The sequence below is a fragment of the Carettochelys insculpta genome, chromosome 8 (genome assembly GCF_033958435.1).
Source record: "Carettochelys insculpta isolate YL-2023 chromosome 8, ASM3395843v1, whole genome shotgun sequence".
NCBI lineage: Eukaryota > Metazoa > Chordata > Testudines > Carettochelyidae > Carettochelys > Carettochelys insculpta.
This window is the reverse complement of record NC_134144.1, coordinates 24137061-24164098: the sequence shown is the minus strand read 5'-3', so window position 1 is coordinate 24164098 and position 27038 is coordinate 24137061. Positions and strand designations below refer to the sequence as shown.

The window sequence follows — 27038 nt, the reverse complement described above, 5'->3', positions numbered from 1 at the left end:
CAGCTCTGGGTCGGGGTGCGGGGCCTGGCGCCCCTCCGCGCGCGCGGCGGGGCGGGAGGTTCCGCCCCCACCTGGAGGGACGGGCTCGGTGCAGCCTCCGTCACGTGTGTGTGTGTGTGGTGGGCGCCTCCTGCTCCGCCGCCGCCGCAGCACGGAGCTGGCCCCCGTCCGCCCGCGATGCCTCCGCTGCCCGCTGGCCATGCCGAGGCCGGGCGGGCGCTTCCGCGCATTGCTGCTGGGGCTGGCGGCCGCGCTGCTGCTGCGGGGGCGGCCGCTCCCCGCCGCCGAACTGAGCCGCAGTAGCCCCGGGGCGCTCTCCGCCGCCCACGCAGGTATCGTCCCCGCTTGCCACGTGCCCCGCTCCCTGCCTCTCCCTGAAGCTCCCCGGCAGGGCCGCCTCCCGCGGGCTGCCTGGCCCCGCCAGCCCCTCCCTGGCTACGGGGCACGCCAGGGAGCCTGGGGGCAGCAGCTCGGCCTCGGGCGTTGAGTAGCTGCGGGAGGTGGGGGGGCTGACTGGCGCCTGTTTCAGCCCTGTTCGACCAGCGGCCGCTCCCATTGCCTGAGCCGGGGGGGGTCATTGCTGTTCGCCGGGAGATCCCGCTGGGCGTCGGCGGGGTTGGGAGCCATAAGGTGTCACCCATTCCGCCCCCGCCCGTGGCGCTGCTGGAGCGGGTCGGACCTAATATGGCTCAGCTGACACTTTAGCAGAATCCATCTTTGCCGGCGCTGGATTTCTCTCCTCTGCAGCTGCCTCTCCGCCCGCTCCCCCAGCGCGTTGCAGCCCGTGCGCGGTGTGACCGGAGGGAGAGGGCCTGTGAGCGGGGGAGGCGGGCGCGGGGAATCCCGATGTACAGGCAGAAGCCGCTACGCTAAGGCAGCGGTGACAGCACCTGGGAGCTCATTTGTTTTCGCGCGGTCTCTGCAGAGCACGAGAAGCTGTTAATTTCTCGCGCAGTTCTGAATGCAGCACTGCGTAGTGATTGCACAGATTAAGGGCTTGAGCCTGTAACTGAGCCCATGTGGGTAGACCCAGGTGCAGGTGTGGAGAACCAGTCACGCTGGGTTTAATCTTACAAGATGAGCTGCTTCCTACACATATCATCTGCAATCACGATAAACGTGTTTTCTGCTCGCAAGGAGTTCAGAAAGGCTTAAATAACGTTTAGAGGCATGCATTACTGTGGCCTCATTTCGACAAATCACTTCAACAGAGACCTTAATTTCATTGTCAGGCACTGTATGCTGCCTAGGAGGATTAATTGTATGTTTAAATTTAACCACGTGCTTAAGGGCTTTGCCGAAGTGAGGTCCATGTGAAATACGTCAGTGTTATACCCACTGTACAGACAGGACTACCTTTACCTCTGCAATTAATCAATTTTATAAACCCTAGAACATGCAGAGAAAAGCAGTAGTTTCTGCTGAACATAAATACAGTTCATTGTTGTTGTAGGCCAGGGGATTTATTTTTCCCTTCTAGGGTAGCAAATAAATACTGGGAAAGCTTATAGAGAAGAGGGATTGAAAGTGCTTTGTTCATTTGTTTTTAAATGACATTCATTTCTTTTCCTCTGGAAAACCAAAACATTTTTGTTTTTCAAAATTCTTTCAATATTGGCAATGTGAAAAAGGGTTAAGTGTGGGAAGTGAAAACTGTTGACATCATTCAGTTTTAGAAGAAAAACAAATATTCTTATTTTTATTTATAAGACATTTTTGTGTGAACTCACTCTTAAAAACCAGTTTAAGGATGCTGCATTGTCAGTTGATCCTATTTGGGTTTATTTAAATAAAAATTCTTGGGCTGTGCTTTTAAAGAAAAAGGCCTAAGGCAGTTTGGTACATGTTTCCTGTTAATCCCACCCAAGTAACGTTCATCAGAGGGATTGAATGCCCTGACTAGGTACTGTTTAAATGTATTCACAGCTCTGTTACTGTGCATTTCAGACCTTTTCTAGTTGTCGTCTGTTTTAGAAATTATCCTGATCCAATTTATAACCATATATTGCTTTTAAGTAACTGTCAGTAAGCATAATCATTCTTTACGTGATAGTTAGAAAGTTTGTTTTTATTATGGGGAATTTGATAGCCTTTTTGTATTTTGTATATTTAGGTTGATTATCACTTTCTCATAATAACATTTGTGACTCTTTTTTTGAGATGCTCCAGCACCTTATTTGTTCGTCTGGTAGCTCAGGTGGTCAGTCTGAGTTGTAAGGCTCCAAGTTCAGGTTTCAGATCCTATTGTTGCTACATAAAGAAGGCAGTGGGACTGTACAGCTGCATTGCAAATAATAGAATTCTTTCATTTGTTCTGTCTAAAAAAAGGTAGAGAATTGCATTAAATAACTATATGAAACTTGTTCATAGAGCCACAGCATAATATTCAGTGAATCAGTCAGGGTTACGTAGTGAAAGAGGCTGTTTGTAAGGTTCCTCCCTTATTTTCTCTGTAAGTTAGAAGATGTGTAGAGGAAACACTGGGGTACCTAGCAGGAAGTGGGAGGGATGGGGCTTATGGTTATGGCTGATGGCTGTCACACAGAACTCAAATCTCTCTTCCCCTCTATCACAGACTTCCTACATGATACCTAGAGAGTCTCTCAAATCATGATTTTGGCAGATGGCCACTCTTATTTGAATTGCAGTAAAACCAAGCAGCCCAAGTAATACTACAGGGTTCCATGGTACTCAGTGTTGTACAAACGAAGACCAGAAAGACTGTCTGTCTCCCAAAGACTTTGAGTTCCTAATCGTCTGTGTGCCAAGCTTTCTGCATCTCTGGGGACTGATATCTGGAAATGCTAAACACTTCACCTGAAGTTATTGGGAGCTGTGAAAGGTGAACATTTTGGACAGTAGTTAAATGGTGTCCCTAGGAATGAGCATGGTGTTCTAGAGTTCCAGGCTTTGATTTTAGGCAAATATTAATAATTTCTTACCTTGCAAGGGAATTACAGAGGTAAACTAATTCATGCTTATGAGACACTGTTACTCTGATGTTGAGAAAATGAATAATTCTGTAAAATACAGGCATTAGATGGTGTACAGTAAATGAGCTGGGTCACTAACTGAATGAGAGAGATAAAAAGAAATATTATCTGCCTCATTCCCACAGGATGGCCTCTTGTGTGTGTGTTCTCTCCTAAGTGAGGGCCCCTGCAGCAGGTAAATAGAACATGATAATGTAATTTAAGACTGCTCCATAAATTGGTAGTGGTTGGGTGAACTGAGGTTGCACAGGTAATGTTAATTCTGTATTTGTTTAACTTTTGACTGCTTGACTCTGCAGTACAAATCATGTTCTTTTAACATACTTTAAATGTTGTTTGTTCAGTTTTCAAAAATTTAACTGCTGGCACCCATTCAGTTGAGTGTGCACCTTGCCTATCCAGAATGAACAAAGGCCTGGTCATGTGTCTCTCCACTGCAGGTTGTCTCCACCGCTTTAGAGGAGAAAGTTAAAAAAGTTAAAAAGAAAGTCTTGCTGCATGCCAAGAAATCTGGGCTCTACAAGTACTTCTACACAAGCTGCAGAAGCCCTGTTTACAGACTAGCTGGTAGGATTTACACTCTAAAAATAATTGTGTAAACAGTGCTTTGGAGTTGTGCTCAGACCCTGAAGCCCAGGGGAGAGACGGGCCAGAGAAGAACTGAACTTATCCCCTTAACTATTGCTTTAAGCAATAATTAGTTATCTTCTAGTGGTACTTCAACCTAAATGGCAAATACTCTTTCCACCACAAAACTTTAAAAAAAAAAATCCAAATGAAAACACCGCACTCTACTTGTCATTCAGAACTTCACATTCCTGACCACGCTACCAAACCAAAACTGGTTATTGCTAGAACGGCCCCTATCACACTAACGTACGAACTGCTAGGAACAGTAAATCAAAAAGTAGCCACAAGTTTGACTGTGGACACCTGCACTGAACTATCCCATTATATCACCGTGGGCCATCTCACTACAAGCCAAGTCAGTGATCATGAATTGGAGGAGGAACGTGGGAGGCACAAAATGATTGAAATCCAGAGAGAAGTCAGTGTGGCAGAGGAAATGTTGAGAGAGAGTAATGCTTCGATGCCCCAATTACAAGGAATCACTTTTCCTCCAGTGGTTAGAGTTCATGATGTATAAAAAAAACTGTGACTTAGTCTGAGAGGAAAAAGAAAAGCTGACCTTTTGTGACATAGCAATCTACTTCTGGTTCAGGGCAATAACAACAAACGGACTGAGGGGATCAAACCGCAAACGCAGTATGCAGCCCTATCTAAGATGGGTCCAGTCTGACTCTGGGAAATATTTGGGGGGTTCAGGGTCCATCTTTTTGTTACACTTTGAAAACCCTTGTATAGCTTCTCATCAGGTGGATGAAGCTAATTAATTTTTAGTATGTGTTTTTATTTGTTAAATTAAATCCCATTTTTGCTTGTAATAATTTGAAATTGATAACTGATGTTAAAGACCTAAATGTATTAGAATCTATTAAGTTAAATTACGCAAATATGTTTGTTGCCAGAAATACAACGAAAGTCACACTGCTGAACTGCGAGACATTACTAGCTAAGCAAATAAAACCAGTGTTTTCTGAAATGCTAAACTAGCTTCTGGCAGTTCTTGGCAGGTACAGAGAGAATATTTTCTTCATTTAATGACTAATGCATTCAGAACTGAGACACTCGCTGGAAGCTGAAGAGATTGGAAAATCTGTTTCTTTTTTTCCCCTTCCAATCTGTGAATAAAGATTAGGTGTGAAGATGTGTTCTACTAATTCAAAAGCGTGCCCAGAAGCAATAATTTCAATTCACTAATTACAGAGAATACCACCTTTGCTTAGTAAATCAGTTAGTTTTAAATGCAAAATGTGTTTCTACGGACTTAATGAGCTGGGTATCTATTTTTGCCATTTCTTTGGGTAATGTGTGAGCATCAGGTCATAATGGTGGCAAAAGTAGCTGTTATGGTGACATACTGCTATAATTAGAACTAGTTAGAAAATGGTGCCTATTTTTGCCAACTAAAAATTATAAACTTTGTAAAATATCATTAAAACTGATTTTAATTGGAAAACTGGAAAATTTGGAAAGGAGGTATATTTTAATAAAATACTGTTTTTATCTAAATATTTTTAACAGCTCCAAATACAACTATTCAGATAAATTGCAAACATGTCCTTCCAGCAGTCAATCTTGCAACTTTACTGATAACTTTTTAATTCCATCTGGGGAACATATGAAAAGGTATCCCTTTCTCAGCTCCCAAGACTGTACTATATTACCAAGCTAGACATTTACTTTTTCTGTGCCTTATTTTCTCTAGCCGTACAGTGAGGAAAATAATTTCAAGTTAAAATAATATATAAGGTTTATATGAAGTTTAATCAGTAGGTGGATAATGTTTTGAAGACCTACAATTTTATACAATAAGTAAGTTTGTATATTTATAATCTCTTTGGATATCACTACATTTGTCTGGGTGCTTGGACTCTCCCTTTTCAAACGTTGATGGAGAGGAGTGCTACATTCAAGCTCTTAGAGGTTATGGAGGAAACACTTCTGTCCCTGTTACATATTGCTGCAGTTGAGATCAGTAGAGGCACTCAAGCCAGATCTCCTTCAATATATATGAGGGAACTGCTGACAGATTGCCCTCTGTAATGGGGCCTTGTGTTGTGACCCTTCCTGGTCCTCTAGGTACAGCCCACAACAGGGAGGCATGGGGCTGAGGAGTGAGACAGTAGACCTGTTTGAGGGGAATTATCTCGCTAGGGATGTTAACATTTAACTGGTTAATGGGTAAACCTCACCCTAAACCTATGAGGCTTACTGGTTACAGCTAACCAGTAGGGGTTGGAACAGCTTCCTGCCCACAGTCTGCAGAGGTTGCTCCAGCCCCACGGGGCTGCTGCAGGGGGAGGAAGGGACCTCCAGCCTGGCTGAAGTAACTAGCCCCAGCCTCAAACCCACCCGTTTAATAGGTTAACCAGTTAAACGTTAGCCTTTAACCAGTTAACTAATTAAATGGGATTTTATTTGCCTGTATCCAGCATCTGTAGAAGGAAATGATGCAGCAGTTTTCCTGGTTGCACAATTAGATAGAACATGGGGGCCTTGCTCACAAGGTCAGTGCTGTCAAATTAGGGACTGTTGAGGTGGCCAGCTGGCATAATTCCCATCACAGAAATTGAGTCATTGTGCCTTGCCATCTTTTGAGGGGTTCAACTTTCTACTGGCATTGTGGCTTTTTCAGGAGGGGGTCATTGGAGCCAGAGCTTGCCCACTGGCAGGATGCAGTGGATAAGATTTCTGTGTTCAAGCCTTTGAAAGATTAGTTGTTATATCTTTTTTTCTTTTATTATTATTATGGCTGGGGAAGGGTGCCTTGCAGCCCTCGCGTGCACGTGTGTGGGGCTTAAGAATGTAAGGTGCCTAGGCACTTGAAGATAGGCACCGACGTGCATTTTCAAATAAACAAATAACTTTTGGCAAATCTGTGTTTTACTCGGTAACAAAACTCTATCCCAAGTGCAGTGCTGCACTCTGTGCAGCCTCTCAGGAGAGATTCTGATACCACCCAGCTGACTAGCAGAGCACTCACAGCGAGATTTTTTGTTTTTCTATGGTGCACATTCGTATGGCTTCAAATTTCTATTGCAAAGTGATGAAAAAATCAGCACCTGGATGAAAAAGATTAGATGTAACATTGCTCAAGGGAGGTTCAGCTGGTTTTGATTAGAATTACAGAAGTTTGGTACAGCTCTCATCCCAGACGGAAGATGTCATTGAGCACAATACAAGGTATTGATCCCTGCTGCGTCCAGAAACAAGTTTGAATGCACATTGTTGTGTGGAAGCCTACTGGTGTGCTCTAAAGCATTCTGGTCCTTGCTGGTAGGGAAGGTGAGGAACAACACAATTTTCCATTTATTCCAGACTTGTGTTCAGAATACTCACTTATGAGAAATGGTAAGAAAAGATAATTGTGGTTGATTATCATAGCACAGCACAGGAAGAGATTTGGTGAAACTATAAAACCTAGTGAAGATAAGAAAATAGTGGAATAAAGGATAGAGATAAGATGTTATGAGACTAAGGGGAAAGAAAAATGAGGTGATACGACAGGCGGAAGAAGAGCCGGGAACATGTAATGGAGGTGGGGAAAATATATATGCAGAGGGGGAGTTATTTTCTGTGTGTTTCATGAAGGGTGATTGCTCAGCTGCCAGGAGCGGTCATGGAAAAGGTGAACCCCAGAACTGAAACAAACGGTTGACATTCCAGGAGGGAAAGCTGGTAGAAGATGTAAGCAGTTGGTGGCAGTAAAGTAGTGAGAGGTGAAAGAGAGAATTATTACAAGTATTTTCAATTGTACCAGTATTCTGTGATGCAAGAAGCCTGAATTGGCATTCATTTTCTTAGTAAAGATCAAGGAGTACACTGAAGGAAGAAGTAATGAATGGTCAGAGTGCAGAACTGTGAAGTGGGGCCTCTGATTCGGCTCTGAAGAGCCTGCCATTTAGTTTGTCAGGTGGCAGCCAATGATAGTGGGGTTCACCATTGTTTTTATTGGTTTCTGTTAATTTTCAGTAATATGTTGGCAAGCATGAAATTATCAATGGCCCATCAGTACGTGATAACTTCCACAAAAATGCTGTAAGTATGTCAGAGGTCCATGTCAGGGTTTGCCAATACAGCTGTTAATTGGTGCCATGAGAGATCTGTTGTGTATTTTATCTATGAGATAGTTAGTTAATAATAGAAGAAGCCTTCTGAAGACTAAGGCTGAGATTTGAGAGAGACAAGTTTATTTAAAATACACCTCTAGGAGGATTTGGAATCTCTCTAGCCCCATGAGGTTGGTAAACACTTGAATTAATTTCATGGCTGTTGAAAATGTCTCAAAGACTGTAAAATAAGCTCTTTCTTATGAAATCTGGTCACCCCCAGGCAGCTGGTAGGGCCCCAGCCAGGGAGCTCCTAACTACACGCCCCCTCCAGGTAGGGGAGGGACAACACTGGTAGTGGGGGAGGCAAAAAAGGCAGAAATAATCCCACCTCTGGATACTTTTTGGGTTGGGACCCCTGTAGTTACAAGAGCATGAAATTTCAGGTGTTTGTAAAATTGACCAATTTTAAAACCTGTCTGTGAAACTGATCAAAATGGATGATGAATTGGTTAGGCGCTATTTTATAGAAGGGGAGCTTAGGCAGAGAGGCTCAGTGACTGACAAAAGATCAAGAGGGAATCTGTGGTCCAGCAGGGAATTGAACTTCTGCGTTCCCAGTTTTCATTCGAGCCACTCTAAGGTTCTTGGGATGTGGGTGGAATTATTTTTTTTTTTTTTGTAAGGAATATGTCATCAGGAGCTCAGTACTGCTGAAGGAATTTGAGGAATGTGTCTTTTAGAGATCATTTGCATCAAAATGCAAAGGTGTGCATACATAATGCCTTGCAAACGTGTAAACCTTCTGCTGATAGCACTCAGCTGCAGCTAGTGCCAGCTTTAATATGTAGCGTTCCTTTTCACCCATCTGACACAGAACCAGCTTGAGCGCCCACCCAGTAGCCTGAGGAATTCACACACTGCTGAGTGCCTCTGAGAGGCAATGCTTCCACACTCGCAAGCACATGCTTCACCTGCTACACATCAGGCTTTGTTTGCAAGGTATCACATAAACATACCTGCCCTCCTGCTGACACATTCATTACACCCTCCTAACAGCCAGGAATTTGTCATCCTGGCAGATCACACTTTTGATTTTACCATCCACATGAATTTCCCTCTAAGAGCTTGAGAAAACTCACTATGGCTTCCACAGGTCTGTGTGCCATGTGTATTACATCCGCACCAACCACTCCTGGTGCCTGGTAAGTTAGCCTATTTACAGGTCTTACAACTCTATCCTGCCTATTGAGCGTGGGCACAGCAGGGGCTGTGGGAGCCTCTTCTGAGGACAGGAGTAAGACGGGGTGTTCTCTTGAGGATTCCCTAGTTACTGGTAAAGGCCCTGGTATCTCTTGCTCACACACAGGGACGTCCTGGACATCAGTGACACCTTCCACTTGCATATCATGTCAGTCTGCTAATTGAGGTGTATCTACACATGCCTTGTTCTCCTCCAGACAGTATGATAATGTAAAAGGGGCAACTTTATCATCCTAGGCCAGTCTTGTTGTGGAAGGAGATTTCTAGCCACAGGCCTAATACTTCTGTCCTGGGATTCAGCATCAAAGATGTTAAACATTCCCCTTGTTCACTTGGATCCAGGCTGAGGCTTCCATGGAGCATCTTAGATTGGGAACCAGATCCTGGATCCTATCAAGTGAACATGGGGAAAACCTCCTCTACTGGTTTTATAAATGGTCGTCCTGGTCTTATCCAGGAGGAGGCTGACAAGGAGGTTCCATGACTTAGTGGCGCCATAGATGCGGTGTGCAAGGATCAGTAGGCATGGGAGAAGTGCAGCCGGAACCTCAGTAGGAGGTTCTGGAGGAGCTGGAAGAGGGGCTGTAGCCTGGTGCACTTGAGCTAGTAGGTGGTGCAAGGGAGACACTGGCACAAAATGCACAAGGACCAGGGTTAACTGCACCAAATCACCCCTGCTCACAGTGCCTTGGAGGATCCTCCAGGCAATGTCCTTGTCAGGTGTTGGGACCAAGGTGGAATACAGACTGGTGCACTGGGGCTTCTTACTCTGCTGCTGCTGGCAAGAGTTCCCACCAGTTGGTGCCTGGGCCAGTTGTGAGGGTGGGGAAGTGGAGCGTATGAAACACAGGTGTGTACAGATGACATGTTGGTGCAGTTCAAAAGAGGACTGCCTGCAGTGTGTTCAGCTGGTTTGGCTATGAGGGGATTGCATAAGGCACGTGGGGCCGGGGCCTATGGAGAGATCTGGGGGTGTGCCCTCTCATGAGACTTAGTTGAGGTAAACCCAGGCAGCAGGCAGTAAAGTGGCTGTCACCTCCTGAAGTACGTGCAGGGAGTATGGAGGGTGGAGAGCCCCATGCACTGAGCAAGCGCTGGAAGAGCCACCCAGTCATAGTCCAGGAGGTTTCAGATTCTGATGATTTCTACCAGGACCGACCTCTGGCACACCGAGGGTCTACAGAGGATGGAGAGGGACTGTTCTGACATGACAGAACAAGGAGCAATGGTCTGAAATTACAGAGGGAGAGGTTTATGTTGGATATTAGGAAAAATGATTTCACCAGAAGCATGGTGAAGCACTGGAATGCATTACCGGAAGAGGTGGTGAAATCTCCAGCCCTAGAGGTTTTTAAGTCCTGTCGTGACTGGGATGATTTAGATGGGGTTAATCCTGCTTTAGGCAGAGAGCTGGATTAGATGACCTCCTGAGGTCCCTTCCAGCCCTAGAATTCTATGATTCTATGACTCTTCCACCTGCACATGGAGATACAGATTGCGTGGCAGGGGCTTCATAAGGAGGTCCACCTCCATGGTGACCCCCCCGCACCCCCAAGGACCTGGTCGCCAAAAGCAGCTTCCAGGCCAGGAGGAGGTCCTAGTAAAAGGCTGGCAGCTTGGAGGGCTTGCAGATGACCTCTCAGAGGAGTTAAAAGGAGCTGCTGGTCATATCAGAGCACTCGGAAGTGGAGGGGGAAAGCGCGTACCAGCATGCTCCACACTGGACTACCTGCACTATAGAAAAGCCTCTGCAGGGCCTGGAAGTGAAAGACCAGGGGCCTGTGTGTGCAAGCACTGTCTAGCCCTGCCCTCCCTCTTCCTGGGGAACTCAGTTCTTAATGCTGGGGAAGGGCATCTCCCTTCCTCCAGTCTGGTCTTTCATCAACACACCACCAAATCTAGTTCTTATTCCACCTAGTCTCTGTGAAGCTGGAAAAGGGTTGGTATTAAGTTCCTGACAGGGCCTTTATTGGCTACAGATGCTTCAATTAACCTGTAGTAACCTTCCCTAATCTACAGGGAACCACACCTTAATTATCTTATTCTATCACATTAGTTTTCTGAGTGGGCCTTTATTGGCTACAGGTGCTTTAATTAGTTGTAGTTTTCTCTTGTCTACGGGGAGCTATGCCTCAGTAAGCCTGGGACTTGTGTATCTCCCCTTTCTCGTGCTCCTGCTGCATCACAGAAGGTACACACATGAAATATATGACACATGAATAAGTCAGACTGTGAAGAGGAGGCAGCCAGACAACTCGCCAACACCACATTTTACAGACCTCTCTCCGCTGATCCCACTTTGGAATCCCAAAGGAAATTACAACTACTGAAGGAACTTCCTGCTGCTACTTGGGACCTCATTCACTCAGACACACCATCTGAGCCGCAGCCTGGATTATTCTATTTACTTCCCAAAATCCACAAACCTGGAAACCCTGGACGCCCTATCATTTCAGGTATTGGCACCCTTACCACCGGACTATCCAGTTACGTGGACTCCCTCCTCAAACCCTATGCCACCAGCACACTCAGCTGTATCTGAGATACCACCGACTTCCTGAGGAAATTACAAAACATTGGAAAAGTTCCTGATAACGCCATCCTTGCCACAATGGATGTAGAGGCTCTGTACACTAATATTCCACATAGACGGATTACAAGCGATCAGGAATACCATCCCTGATGCCACCACAGCCAATCTGGTGTCTGACCTCTGTAACTTTGTTCTCACACACAATCATTTCCAATTTGGGGACAATTTATACCTCCAGATTAGTGGAACTGCTATGGGCACCCGCATGGCCCCACAATATGCTAATATATTTATGGCTGACCTGGAACGATTCCTCAGCTCTCGTCCCCTATTATCCCTCCTCTACTTAAGATACATTGATGACATCTTTATGATTTGGACCCATGGTACAGAGACTCTAGAAGAATTCCACAGAGACTTTAACAATCTACACCCCACCATCAGCTTATGCCTCGATTACAACATGCAAGAGATACATTTCCTGGACACTACAGTACTAGTCAAGGATGACCTGATCGGTACCACACTGTACCGAAAACCTACTGATTGCTATACTTATCTACACCCTTCTAGCTTCCATCCTGCACACATGACTAGATCCATTGTTTACAGTCAAGCTTTTAGATACAATCACATTTGATCTGATCCAACTGACAGAGACCAAAAACTACAAGATCTTTACCAAATATTCATAAACATGAATTACCCACCAGGAGAAGTAAAAAAACAAATTGACAGGGCCAGACAAATACCCAGAGACCAGCTACTCCAAGATCGGCCCAAAAAAGCCAAGAACAGAACACCACTGGTCATCACCTACAGCCCCCAACTCAGACCACTGCAACGAATATTAGACCTACAACCTATCCTTAATCAGGATGCCACACTCCAGAAGGCCCTGGGTGACATGCCTGTTCTATCCTACAGACAACCTCCCAACCTTATGAGGATCCTCACTAACAGCCACAGTCTATACCCCAGGAATACCAGTTCTGGAACCTTTCCCTGCAACAAAGCCCGCTGCCAGCTTTGTCCACGTATCTTCTCTGGAAATACCATCACTGGACTGAACCAGGTTACTCACAGAATCACGGGCACTTTCTCATGCTCCTCTACTAACATCATATATGCCATCATGTGCCAACAATGCCCAGATGCTTTGTATGTTGGACCATTATGTGGATCTGGACTGTTTTGAACCATAAGGTTGGGCTTACAGATGACTAAAGGTATGTGTGTTACTGATGTAGGGAATGTGGCAGAAGGAATGCAGTGCTGCTGAAGACTGGGAGGAATGAGTCTCCCAGAGGTCATCTGCATAAGAATGCAAAAGGTGTGCATGTGTGATACCTTTTCAGGCAAAGCCTAATGGGTAGCAAGTAAGCCATGAGATTTGGTCTGTTGTAAACATGTAGTTGTAAAATCACAATTTAAGCTGACACTTAATGCGGGAGTTGTGAGATCTCACCAATGCTCTGGGTTGTTGTGGGGGACAGGGCAGTCGCCTTAGCTGTGTAAGACATTGATTACACAGGGCTCCCTGGTTTAAAGCATTGTGAGAGAGGGGAGGGGTACTGGTTGAGCCAGCTTGCTGAGTGCCTTGGCCCTGCCTATGCCTTGGCCATATAGCTATAAGCCTGGCTTGACTAACCCTCCCCGCCTGTTAAAAGATAGAGCTGGATACTCGGGTGTTTGTGAAACCCCCCACTAGAGATACCAAGAGCTGAAATCACAGAGTGGCAGCTGAGGCCACACAGAGCTGAAATCACTGGGTTCTGCCTTAGGGCAGTCCCAAGCAGTGGGGTTAGGACCGGCGGACAACAGCAGGACCAGCGGGCGGCTGGTAGGAGCGGCGGCAGATGACGGCGACCGGCCAGTAGGAGCAGCGGCAGACGACGGCGACTGGCAGACGGCTGGTGACAGCAAGGGGAGGCTACAGACAAGTGGACAGCTAGTATTGCCCTGGTGATGTATCTGTGGGCTTTGAGTTTGGGACTGCACCGCAGAGGGTACACCCTGTAACTGTGTGTGTGTGTGTGTGTGGAAAAGGGCCAAGAGCCCCAGCAAGAGACTGGGTTCTACTGCATATGGGGATGGTATCTGGGTAAAAGGGGTTTTGTCTCTTCTGTGCTGAGATATACTGCATCTGTCGCTGTAACCTTGGGGTAGGTTACGGTCATTAAACAAGCCATTTCTATCTCAGACTCTGTGCTTGCGGGGGTGGGGGGGAGAACCGCCTTACAGGCACCCAGCACGGGGGTGAAATTGTCCCAGGCCACTGGGTGGGGGCTCGAGCCGGTTGGTTGTATCCTTGATAGGAAAACCCCACAAGAGTTGAACCTGGCCCTTCTGGCAGGCATCTGGCGTTAACAGAAGGGTTCCACTGAAAAAGAACTTTTGCTCCGTTCTTCAAAGGGAAGCAGCCGAGCTGGCTTTTATATTCAAATTCGGCACATTAACACATGGCTTAAAGTGGGACGGGAACTTTCTGAGTCACTGTAGGGGCTCGTCTGCATACTTTGGCTTAATCTAATTCTTGAGCTCCCCCCCCCCCAGCCCTCCACTCTGATTTGCTCACCTTGATTATCTGTTTCTGATTTGTCCTCCTTGCTTACTGTTTTTTGGTTCTCTATGCCTTAAATATTGAGTCCGTTCTGGTCTGGCTATGGTCTGAAGAAGTTGGTCTGTCTCACGAAAGCTCACCTAATAAACTATTTTGCTAGTCTTTAAAGTGCTACTTGACTGCTTTTTGTTTTGATAGTGTATAGACTAGCACGGCTTCCTCTCTGTTACTATTCAACCTGAAATATAAGTACATGTAGCTGCTCATCTCAGGGTGTGAAAAATCCACACCCCAGAGCTTTCTAGTTGTGTCAGCCTTACCTGTGATGTAGCTGAAGATAGGCTGATGGAAGAATGCTTCCTTTCACTTGAGCTGGCATAGTTATGGGAGGTAGAGCAGTGAAAAAAATCCTGTCACTGTAGACTGTGTCTATACTCTGGGGCTGTACTGGCATGGCTACAGTGCTGTAGCTTTGTTGCAGTGGTCCCTGTAGCGTAGATGTGGGCTGAGAACAGCTACATCTGTCAGCCCAGCAGACGTAACACTTGCTGCTTTCCTCAAAACCTGTCTCCATTTGTGGCAGAGTTCCGTATATTTCTGTGTGTACGCTCAAGACAAGTGAACTGCTTACAACTGCGCCTGCTCTTGTGGGAGTGGGACTTCTCTTAAATGCAAAGTGTATCCAGCAAACTCTTTCCAGCTGGGTGGTGGAGTATAGAACAGAGCTCAGGTGTTTTACAGCTGACTTGTGTTTGTACATTAAAGATGGGGAAATTCTGGCCTTCTGACTCCACAGTGACCCTTTTAAAATCTACTCCATTTGCTAATCTTCTGGTATGAAAATAAGAGAGAAATGAATTCTATCAGACTTGCACAAAGAACTCATTTTAAGCATCAGTTTGAGTTTCTATAGCATTTTGGTTTTGAAAAAAGGCTTAGAAAACATTACTTTGCATAGTGACAAGTATCAGAGGGGGAGCCAAGTTAGTCTGTATCTTCTCAAACAAGAAGTTCTGTGGCACCTTATAGACTGATATTTTGGAGCATAAGCTTTAATCAGAAGTGGGTCTTTGCCCATGAAAGCTTATGCTCCAAAATATCTGTTAGTCTATAAGGTGCCACGGGACTTCTTGTTGTTTTAGAAAACAGCAAGCATTGGAAAGTTGTCCTTCAGGAGTCATGTTTTTGACCTGTTTATAGTTTTTCTGTAAACTATAGGTGGAGCGACATTTGCGATACAGGTCTTTATTACCACACTTTGAGTTTAGATGAATAAATCTGTCTTGAGCTCAAAACTTCCAGAGTTAAGTGTCATGGTGAGGGGGTTCTATTTATTTTTCTGTGACATTTTTTTTTTCTTCCAGTGTGTGGAAACTATTATACTTTTGACATCTTACCAGTTAAAATCAGCAAGCAGAAAAGCTTAATTCAAATAGTTAATGTTGTGGTTTGCATTTGGCGTTTTTAGTTATTTTGCTAAATAGGTGCTGATTCTCATTAGTTGGTAACCATTAAAACATGATCATTCAAATCTAAGTATAGGATGTACACTAAATTTGGTGCTTTTTGCCACAGGGTGCAGTAGATCTGTACATATTTATAGTAGAGATGTTAAAACAGCCAGTTGAAGGATAGCATTCAACTGGCTAACACTCTTAATTTAGGTCCAGTTGCGAGGTCCTGTGCCCAGCCCACTGGCACCTCCACAGCGCATCTAACTGGCACCAGAGTTCACTAGCAAAGGCAGTTTAATGGGTAAGCTTCATGTGTATCGGTATGCTTACTGGTAACCATTTAACATCCCCAGTTTATACAGCAGTTCTGTAGCTTAGCTTTTTACCAGATATATTACTTTTACTGGCAGTTTGTGTCAAGATGTGTTTGGGTGATTATACAGATTCAATTATATGCACAAAACTATCACATTGATTATTGTGTTAAATTGCTGCAAATGTGCTATATACATAAAAAGAACTTGTGTTTTTTATTTTTAATGTATTAAATTAAATTTATTAATGTACAATGTATTAAACTTACAAAGTATCTGTAGATGGGAATTGAACAGATTATTTATGTCCTTCAAGATTTTAGAACACGGAGAACATCCCTCACATCTAATGTTTGTTTATAGATTGGAAGGGGAAAACAAGCTTTCTTACTTCTTCAGTTCCTTATTGGTTAATTAACTTTAATTGAACTGGTTGAAAAAATGAAAATGAAGAAAATATTCTCTATGAAGCTGCAGAAGAGGCTACTGCTGTCAAAAGTTGGTTTAATGCTTCAAAAAACTTTGTCTCCAGGTGGTTAGTGAGTGACATCCCACAGGTTCACTGGTTTGCCTGTCTTTAAACCTTGGCAGCAGACATGCACTGTTTACTATTTTATATGTGATGATTGTAATAGGCCTTACTGTAGGTAGTCAATTTCAAATTTAACATTAAACAGTATTGTATTTTTCAAAATCTGTTTAATTTAAAATAGTCCACTTTTTTTATTATTATTATTATTATAATTAAATCATCTATATTTGTCTTCCTGGAGCTGCAGTAGTGCTAACGAGAATTAGTATGGACTAATCCAGAGTTACACTGGGCTAGAGCTGTCAAATTTGGTATATTGCTTATGAACATATACCTGTGGCTGCTTGCATCAGCACTGCAAGTATGCAACAGGTGCATTTGGGTCCATGCAAAGCTCAGTGAAACGTGAGTAGATGTCGCAGTGTGCTTTTGACTTTTCACATTGTCTTGTGGGATAGAAAAAAGTTGCCTGGGAGCTAAGAGGTCAGTTTTCCAGAATGCAATTTTCTCTGTCCCATAATGCCATCCATATCTCATAATTTTGTGCCCTTTTAAAAAAAATCCAACCCAAACAGCATGGCACCTTTTTGATGTCCTCTGTTCACAGAAGCATGGAGCCTGGAGAGATGCCTGCCATTTAGGGGTTCTTGGGTGCTGACCAGCTGTGCATCCAGGGGTCTGATCTGCCGGAACCCCAGGCAGAATTTAATAGTTAAGCTTGATGCTTATTGGTTTCTGTTATCTGTTAACCAATTATACATTTACATCCCTAGAACTGTTCTCATGAGCATTGCACATACAGAATACACAATTCTCCTGTATTTGTAGATCCACAGGAGGTGTCACAATGAAAGGCAATATGGTAATTTCTTTGGGGACAGTTTGTTGAACTGGAAAACAATTCAGGGTGGAGAGGTGGTAGTGGTTATGGAGCAGCTGGAGACAGTGAAGCGTTGCTTCTAGGGCCAAGGAATAAGCACTGAGAGGTGGGGTTGCATTGCAGTGCAGATTTGGGATGATGAGAATTTTTGGATACAGAAGGACACATTTCTGGATCTGCATGCTGCGCTCGCCCAAGTCCTTCAGCAAAAATGAGAGCTGCTCTGACCTGTTCAGAAGCAGGTGGTGATTGCAATGTGCAAGCTTGCAATGCTAGCATGTTATTGGGCATTGGCAAATAATTTTTGAGATGGCCCCTTCAGTGCTTTGCCATGCTTTCCAGATGTAGGCAAGATAAAACCGATTTTATTAAAATCAGTTTCTTAATGCTGGGTTTTATTCATTTGATTTTGAGCATCTTCACCTTCCAGCATGCTCCCCACAAAATAGACTTACTGCTGCCACTACCAGTAGCTTAAATTGAGCTTAAATCGAGTGCTTCTGCTGTGTATTGTGGGACCTATCCCACAGTTCCCTGAACCCTGTTGTATTCTGGCCTCACAAGTAGATGTGGGTATATGATGCCATCTTCCCATATTTCATTCCCCTCTTCCCTGCCTTGTTAAGTATGTTTAAGTAGACATGGGTGCTACACTGAAACTCGAATTAATCATCAGTAATGGCCCAGGGCAGCTAAAAGACAGTACACTGTTGACAGCCAGGAAAATCGTGACCATGCACAGAGGCCCTTTCAGGAATTTGAATCTGGATTTAGAACACCTGCAAAAGAAGACCCTTATGCTTAAGTAGACACAGTTGTTACACTGAAACTCGAGTGAATCATCAGATAAAAGACCCCAGATTACAGCCAGGTTTGCATCTGCTAAAAAGACCTTTAGGACAAAAATATTTCCCTCTGCAAACCTTACAATTACCACAGTTATCAAAGTATAGCTAATACATTGCCTTCATTGAAACCTGTGTGGCGGGGTGGCTAAAAGAACCGCTGCTAAAACCAGCTCCTGAAAATCGTGAGCACCGAGGAAGATGTCTCCTGAGTGGCTACAAGACCCCTGGCTACAGCCAACCCCCAAAAATCTAACAGCCAAGAGAGATGCCCCCCAGGCAGCTAAAAGAACCTCTGCTACAGCCAGCCCCCCAAAATTGCGCACAGCATGAGTCACGATCTGCCTGGTACCTTGCACAGTATGTCCTTTTATTGATTCAGGGTCAAGCCCCATGCTGTGGCTGGGCGTGGGAATGTTCCAGACTGTGGTTCCAGGGGGAAGGAAGGGAGGGGACGTGGGGTTCAGGACAACAAGTAAACAGCTGAAAAGTAGTTTCTCATGCTAACAGACAAGCACAACCCCCCACCCACGGTCTAGCTGACTCATAGTACAAGGGACCAGCAGATGGTGCCAGGCAGTGCAGAAAAAAAGGCAGCTAGCAGTAGTGTACACAGCTATGCTACTATCAGTGAAAAAAGATTTTTCAGCCCCTCATGACCCTACAGCCACAGGCTTGCAGGTGTGGAATTGTAATGCATCTTCCTATTGCCTAATTCCCCTGCAGTTGAGAGCAGTGGAGATGTAAAAGGCCAGAGTGGAGAACTGTGGTGCATTGTGGGGCACATACAGGACATCTGTAGAGGCTAGTGAATTTGATTTAAAGACATGCTGCATCCTCACTACCCTTCATTTGGAATTTTGAATTCAGATTGAACGCTAAACCTGTCAGGTTACTACAATTTTAAGATTTTGATACCATGTTGATTTGAGTAGTCCACAGATCAAGTTAAGGGAATTTATTATGAGGACAAGCACTGGGAAAAATCACGCTAACTGACTTAAAATCGATTTTTATCTCGTAGTCTAGATGCAGCCTTAGCTTGTCACTACCTGCCAAGTTCTTCCTGCAAGTGGTTGATGTAATTCACAATGACTTAACAAATAGTGTTTATAATGCCAATCAGAATCTGTCTTTGGACACGTGTTCCCCAAACAGTCTCACCATGCATGCTTTTAAAAAGCTGAAATTATATGTTTTTTTAAATTAGTCAATTTAAAGAAGTTTAAGCTGTCACTTATCTTTTAAATGATGGTTTGCAGTGTTGTTTTAGCAGTATTGCTCCCAGGATATGAGAGAAACAAAATAAGTGAGGAAATATCTTTGCTTGCACCATGTTGACAGAAGTTACAAACTTTTGGTTTTACAAAGAGCTCATCTTTCTTCACATGATTGTAGACCCTCAAGTTAGAGCGAACACTTCTCCTGAGGTGGGATGAAAGACTACAATTAAACCTAGGTTAATCTAATATGTAAAATTGATGCCAAAATATGATACAGCTTTATTACTGCTTTTAGAAAGGCCACATAAATATTCTACTGAATAAGGTATGTAGTTGGAATTCTTTTAAGCAGCTTCTCTCTGTTCTATTTTTCTAAACAAAAAAGCAGTCAAGGAGCACTTTAAAGACTAACAAAATAATTTGTTTGGTGAGCTTTCATGGGACAGACCTACTTCTTCAGACCATAGCCATACCAGAACAGACTCAATATTTTTAAGGCACAGAGAACCAAAAACAGTAATCAAGGAGGGCAAATCAGAAAAAAATGATCAAGGTGAGCAAATCAGAGAGTAGAGGGGTAGAAGTGGGGAGAAGGTCAAGAATTAGATTAAGCCAAGTATGCAAACAAGCCCCTATAGTGTCTCAGAAAATTCCTATCCCGGTTCAAACCATGTATTAATGTGCTGAATTTGAATGTAAAAGACAGCTTGGCTGTCTCCCTTTCAACCGTGGTGCGACAATTTTTCTTCGGTAACACGCAGACTCTTAAATCATTAACAGAATGGCCCACTCCATTAACCGGTTTGTGGATCTGGAGTGTTTTTATTCTGTTTTGTGCCCATTAACTCTTCATCTAAGGGAGTTAGAAGTCTGTCGAAAGTACAAAGCATCTGGGCATTGTTGGCACATGATGGCATATATGATGTTAGTTGAGGAACATGAGAATGTGCCCGTGATTCTGTGAATAACCTGGTTAGGTTCCAGTGATGGTATTTCCAGAGACAGTATGTGGACAAAGATGGCAGCGGGCTTTGTTGCAAGGAAAGGTTCCAGGACTGGTATTCCGGGGTATAGAATACTAGTCCTGGAACCTTTCCTTGCAACAAAGCCCGCTGCCAGCTTTGTCCACATACTGTCTCTCGAAATACCATCACTGGACCTAACCAGGTTATTCACAGAATCATGGGCACATTCTCATGTTCCTCAACTAACATCATATATGCCATCATGTGCCAACAATGCCCAGATGCTTTGTACATTGGACAGACTTCTAACTCCCTTAGACGAAGAGTTAATGGGCACAAAACAGACGTAAAAACACTCCAGAGCCGCAAACCGGTTAGTCAACATTTTAATGGAGTGGGCCATTCTGTTAATGACTTAAGAGTTTGCGTGTCACTGAAGAAAAATTTTCGCACCACTATTGAAAGGGAGACAGCCAAGCTGTCTTATATTCAAATTCGGCACATTAACACGTGTTTTGAACCGGGATGGGAATTTTCTGAGACACTATAGGGGCTTGTTTGCATACTTGGCTTAATCTAATTCTTGACCTTCCCCCCTCTACTCTCTGATTTGCTCACCTTGATCATTTTTTTTCTGATTTGTCCTCCTTGATTACTGTGTTTGGTTCTCTGTGCCTTAAAAATATTGAGTCTCTTCTGGTTTGGCTGTGGTCTGAAGAAGTGGGTCTGTCCCATGAAAGCTTACCAAATAAATTATTTTGTCAGTATTTAAAGAGCTACTTGACTGCTTTTTTGTTTTGATATTATGTAAACGAGCATGGCTCCCTCTCTGTTGTATTTTTCTGTTGCTTTTTTCTTCCTGACCTATTTTAATTTGAAAAATTTGGTAAAGAATGTTAAAAGAACAATGTGATTAGGGCTTATAGATCAATGCATGTTTCATGTAAATAACCACATTGACTGACTGACTTCTGAATATTTCATTAGATTTCTGTGTTACATGTTCACTGTATATTTGAGAGAGTTTGTCTGTGCATTTGTCTGTTTGAGACCTTATCCTAAACCTAAACAGTAAGAGACAGGCCCACCAAATTCAGAATGCAGCTTCCTCTTATAACTTAAAGCGAGGTAAGGAAAATGGGAGGTGCCCAGAATGGGGTTGTTTCTCTTAAAACCCTTCATAAAAGAGACAGACTCACCGGGCAGGAGAAAGGGGCTGGCTGGGGGTGCCCTCCCACCCCTCAGCTGCCCTTTGCTGAGGGGCAGCAGGACTGAACTCCCTAAACCACCCATTCAAACAGAAACATTGTTGGCTGTTCCCCCAGTGCACAGTTTGCTGCTCATTCTGCCTGGGTAGCGCAACCCGGACAAGCCTGGACCTGCCCTATCTGGGAGACGTGCACCCCTTTCCTGTCTGTGCCCACTGGAGCATGGAGAGATGCTTCTCACTGGTCCCAGGCTGTTTCAGTGAGAGAGAACTGGGATAGTCATCTCTCGCTGGGGAAACTTGCACACTGAACTCCTCATCTCCAGCCCCACCACATCATTTTGCAAAGAAAGGGGTCAATCTTTTTGTGTGTCTGTCTGTGTTCAAAATTATTATTAAGCAGGAGCCTTTTTTTTTTTTTCCTATGGCAAATTTCAATTCATCTGTTTAGGCACTGTGTTTCTGCTGGAATTTAGAGCAAGTAATGTAGGAGGCAGTGTGGTATGCTAGGTCCCAAGGCTACAAATGTTTATTCATGTGTGTAATTTGCACGCATGAGGAGTCTCTTTGAAGTCAGTGTAAGTATGGATGGGTATAAAATTAATAGAAGTTTGCAGCATCAAAGTCTTAATTTGACCTTTGTCAGTATTTCCAGAATGTCTGTCTGTTTTGCTGTGTATTCAGATTGAGATCTTGCGGCAAAACCTTCTGTTGTTGGCTAGGTTACCAACCTGATAGTATGGGCAAGGTTTTGCAGTAAATAATGCATGCATTCTGTCTGTTCCTCATATTTGTGGCTTTCTCTATATTGGAAGTGAAAGATTTATGTGCCTTAGCAATACGTTTTCTGTATTTTAGTAAAATTAGGTCATTTAGGTTCAGATTTTCAGGGCATTTAGCTATTTTGTAGCATCCTAATTATTTTTCAGATATTAATTTATTTTTCTTCTGCCTTGTTTCTTAGGAACTGTTAATTTTATATTTCAGATCTTGCTCTGTAGGTGGCTGTCTAATCTTATTGTGATTGCTTTCTAAGATGTTAGAAAGAAAATCATCAATCTTTTGTAGACTGCTAATAAATTCAAATAAGAGTTTTTGAGTCTTGAGTGCTGTTACTGGTAGATAAATCTATATGGGCAGATAATACCATTAGTTAGCTGATGTATTTGAGGAATGTGTATTCTCTAGCAATTCTTAAAGAATGGAAAATTTCCAAACAATTTCACTTATCCAGAGAATTAGTTCATGTTATGTAGACTTGTCAGCTGCCAAAATGGTGGAGATTAAAATAATCCATCAGTGTCCAAATTTAGCTTTGATTAAATCAAGGTTTTCAGTGAAATCACATCTGAATTTAGAAGACTGAATTTAACATCAGATTTTCAAAAATGGAATCCTGTAGTTTATTATAGAATACTAGAACTGGATGGGACCTCAAGAGATCGAGTCCGGTTCCCTGACCCCTCAGCAGGACCAAGCACCATCTAGACCATCCCTGATAGGTATCTAGCTAACTTGCTCTTAAATACCTCCAGTGATGGAGATTCTGCAACCTCCCTAGGTAATTTATTCCACTGTTTAATTACCCTGACAGTTAGAAAGTTTTTCCTCACATCCAACCTAAACCTCCCTTGCTGCAGTTTAAGCCCGTTGCTTCTTGCCCTATCATCAGAGGCCAACAAGAACAATTTTTCTCCATCCTTCTCCTCCTAACCCTCTTTAAGGTACTTGAAAACCGCTATCATGTCCCCTCTAAGTCGTCTCTCTTCTAAACTAAACAAGGTAAGTTCCTTCAGTCTTCTCTCATAGCTCATGTTCTCTGGACATTTAATCATTCTTGTTGCTCTTCTCTGAAGCTTCTCCAGTTTTTCCGCATCCTTCTTGAAATGTAGTGCCCAGAACTGGATACAGTACTCCAGTTGAGCCCTAATGAGCGTTGAATAGAGTGGAAGAATGACTTCTTGTGTCTTGTTCATGATACTCCTGTTCATACATCCCAGAATCCTGTTTGCATTTTTTGCAAGAGCATTGCATTGTTGACTCATATTTAACTTGCAGTCCACTATGACCCCTAAATTCCTTTCCGCAGTACTCCTTCCTCGACGGCCGCTTCCCATTCTATATGTATGAAGCTAATTGTTTCTTCCTAAGTGGAGCACTTTGCATTCGTTCTTATTAAACTTCCTTCTGTTTACCTCAGACCATTTCTTCAGTTTGTCCAGATCATTTTGAATTATAAGCCTATCCTCCAAAGCAGTTGCAACCCTTCTCAGCTTGGTATCACCTGCAAATGTAATAAGCATACTTCCTATACCAACATCTAAATCGATGAAGATATTTCATAGAACCGGTCCCAAAACAGACCCCTGCAAAACCCCACTTGTTATGCCCTTCCAGCATGACTGCAAACCATTAATAAGTACTCTCTGAGAATGGTTATTCAGCCAGTTAAACACCCACCTGATAGTGGTCCCATCTAAGTTGTATTTGCTTAGTTTATTGATAAGATCATGTGAGACCGTGTCACATGTCTACATATACCACATCCACTGCTTTTCTGTTATCCACAAGACTTGTTATCCCGTCAAAAAAAGCTATGAGATGGGTCTGGCAGGATTTGTTCTTTACAAATCCATTCTGGCTGTTACCTATCACCTTATTTTTATCCAGGTGTTTGCAGATGAGTTCCTTAATTATTTGCTCCGTTATCTTTCCTGGCACAGAAGTTAAACTGATTGGTCTATAGGTTCTTGTGTTTTTCTTTTTTGCTCTTTTCCAGTCTTCTGGAATCTCTCCCAACTTCCAGGACTTTTCAAAGATAGCTAAAGGCTCAGAAACCTCCTCTATCAGCCCCTTAAGTATTCTAGGATGCATTTCATCAGGCCCTGGTGACTTGCAGACATTTAATTTTTCTAAATAATTTTTAACTTGCTTACTTCCTAAATTCATATTTTTAGACAGGTGAAGAATCAGCATGTTTTTTTCCAAAAGCACGGGCCATCCACCTGTTTTCATTGACTCTAGCGGGAACATCTGGGTGTTCAGCACTATGAAAATTAAGCTGCTATTTTAGAGGCCTAGATACCTATTTAGGTGCCTAATTTTAGGGTCCTATTTTTGAAAAGTAGACCAAGATATCTTTTATATATTCTTTTTGTTAGAACATAATTTCATTTTGAAAACATTGTTTCAGATAATGCAATAATAGTTCCCCTGATATTTGTGTAATTTATTTATTTATTTAGACTGGGGTTCAGCATCCTTTCCAAGGCAGAGCGCTGAAATTTGACCTTTTGACCTCCTGTGCATGGTCTGAGTGCTGGTGGTATTTTTTAAAGTCATGAATAGTCCTACTTTACAACAGCTTGATTTAATAAATTAAGATGCAGAGCTTTACCGTTTAGGTGCTGGTTGGGAGCATTACCTGGTCTTTTGTTAATCCACAAGCAGCATGGCTTTGAGCAAGCTCCCAGCTGCATGGGGGAGGAGGAGTGGGGCTGAGCTCCTACCTCGAGTGCTGATGAAAATCATCTTGTGTGCCTCTTGGCATCCATGCTGGGGGTTGCTGACCCCTGATTTAGACTATAGAAATGTCAAATACTTTTCTGCAGCGAAAAAAAGGAAATGACTGTCAACTTTCTGATTATTTTTTGGAAGAATGGAGGAACAAGGAATTTTACGATAATCTTTGTGTTAATAGTGAATATAATGATAGTTGTTCTGTTTCCAGCTGGAATCTAGAGTCTCAGTAATTTTGCCTCTCAGGTTATTTATTTCTAATTTTGCAAAACCAGTAGATAAGAACACAGAATTATCTTCAACTCAATTACATGTGAACTAAAGCTGTACGCTTTAAGATTTTTGCTGTAAAATTATTTATCAAATCATAGGTGATAGGTAGATAAGTTCTCAAAATAAATGAAATTGGTTTTATTGCTAGTTCTTATAATGTTAGTATAGTATGTTTTGAATAAACACAAAATTCGAGGATTTTCTCTGTCTACAGAAGAGCTCTGGGATGTTTAATTGCCGTGTCAGTTGCTCAGTTTTTCCTGTTGTTTGTTTGAAAAGCAGTGCTTTTTGGACAATACAGACACTTCATTGCTGAACCCAATGGAAGACTGCCATCTGTTGAAGCACCATCATTAGTTTCTTAAGGTCACTAGAGTTTCTTCTGGAACGTAAGAATTATTTCCTGGACTTGATCTTACTTAGCTTATGAATCCTAATGTACTTGGTTTTGGAACCTGGTATTTTTGTAGATTGTTTAACAGAGTTCATTTTTGAAAAATTTGGTTTCACATGTTCACTTTAAGTTGATGCTTTTGTAATTAGTAATTTTTGTAGTTCCATAAATATGCATGGTGCTTGGGAAACCAGAGGGTAAAGTTCTTTCTCCAGGGGTTACAACTTGGAACACAATTGCAAATATTGTGTAGGACAATGTGTCAGGTATATTGGGCTTGGAGCAGAGGAGATAGTAGACAGAAGTGGGAAGTTGTTCCAAGTAAAGGAGCAATATGAAAAGCAGAGTAGACATTTCTGTTGGAGAGAAATCAGCTGAGTGAGAGGAAAAGAAAGCAAGGATGAGGGCCAGTATATTATTTGAGATAACAATAAATTGTCCAAAATTGTTGGCTTCCTTTCAACACAAATTCTTTTGCTTCTTTTGAAAGAGACTTGCTTTTAATACATGTAAGTACCTTCCATGTATTAGTATTACAAGAATCCTACTTTATATTGTCCCACAGTATATATTTAAATAAATTCTAATGATCATGTGCTTTCATTTACCATAATTAATATAAATGTTTCATTAGTAATTTGGCTAGCATCTTCTGTTAATTGCTTATTTAATGTCAATATGCAAATGCTGCTTTTTTAATTGTTTATATAGTATGAATGATTAGTAATAGTAATTAGCACTTTAAAGACAAAGTCTTCTAGACTTTAAGCCTGACAACACCTAATAATCTTCGCTCCATCACATCATAGAGGCTAAGGATGAAAATGTCCATGCTCTGGTTGTGTCTGTAAAATATCTGGTGTATGAACATAAGTTAGTTCTTTTTATTCTCAAAGGTACGTACATTCTTCCCTTCCTGATTTTTATGCTCAATTTTGGTACAACGGTGCTCGTACCATTGTAAGTACAAGTGTTAGGGGACATCTGTACTACAGAATTGTCAACCTAAGCTACGTCCTCTGTGACAGGGTCAGGCCAGATGGCTAGGTTAGAAGAGAGAGGCAGCTCTAAAAAGCAGAAATGGCTCTGGCTAATTAGGATAGGGTTACTTCAGGGCAGCGAGGAGCAGCTGATCCATAGTTATAACAGGTGTAGTTGGAGCAGAGGAGATGGGATTGCTATAAATCAATTAGGGCCAGCTGGTCTTGCTTCTTCAGGCTGCCAGGGGACCTTTTAAAAAGCCTTCCCTGATGGGAAAGGTGTGGAGAGTGGGAGAGGAAGTTGGAGTGTGTGGGAGAGCGTTGTGACAGATGATGAGAGAGTCAGAAAAGCTGAGAAGGAGAATGTCAGCATTGTAATAAGATGTTATTTCATGATGACTGGAGTAATTTTTTGTCCTGATTTCTC

General features: G+C 42.9%; 1 protein-coding gene across 7 annotated transcripts in view; it reads left to right on the top strand.

Annotated features, from left to right (window-relative positions):
* Positions 1-81: 81 nt before the first annotated feature.
* Positions 82-27038, top strand: part of FAM171B (family with sequence similarity 171 member B) — a 119831-nt gene continuing 92874 nt past the window's right edge. For all 7 annotated transcript variants that reach the window (XM_075001646.1, XM_075001645.1, XM_075001641.1 and 4 more), the window contains exon 1: positions 82-332. In XM_075001646.1, coding sequence (XP_074857747.1) covers positions 200-332 — 133 coding nt within the window. In that variant the 5' untranslated portion in view covers positions 82-199. The remainder of the gene's footprint in view (positions 333-27038) is intronic.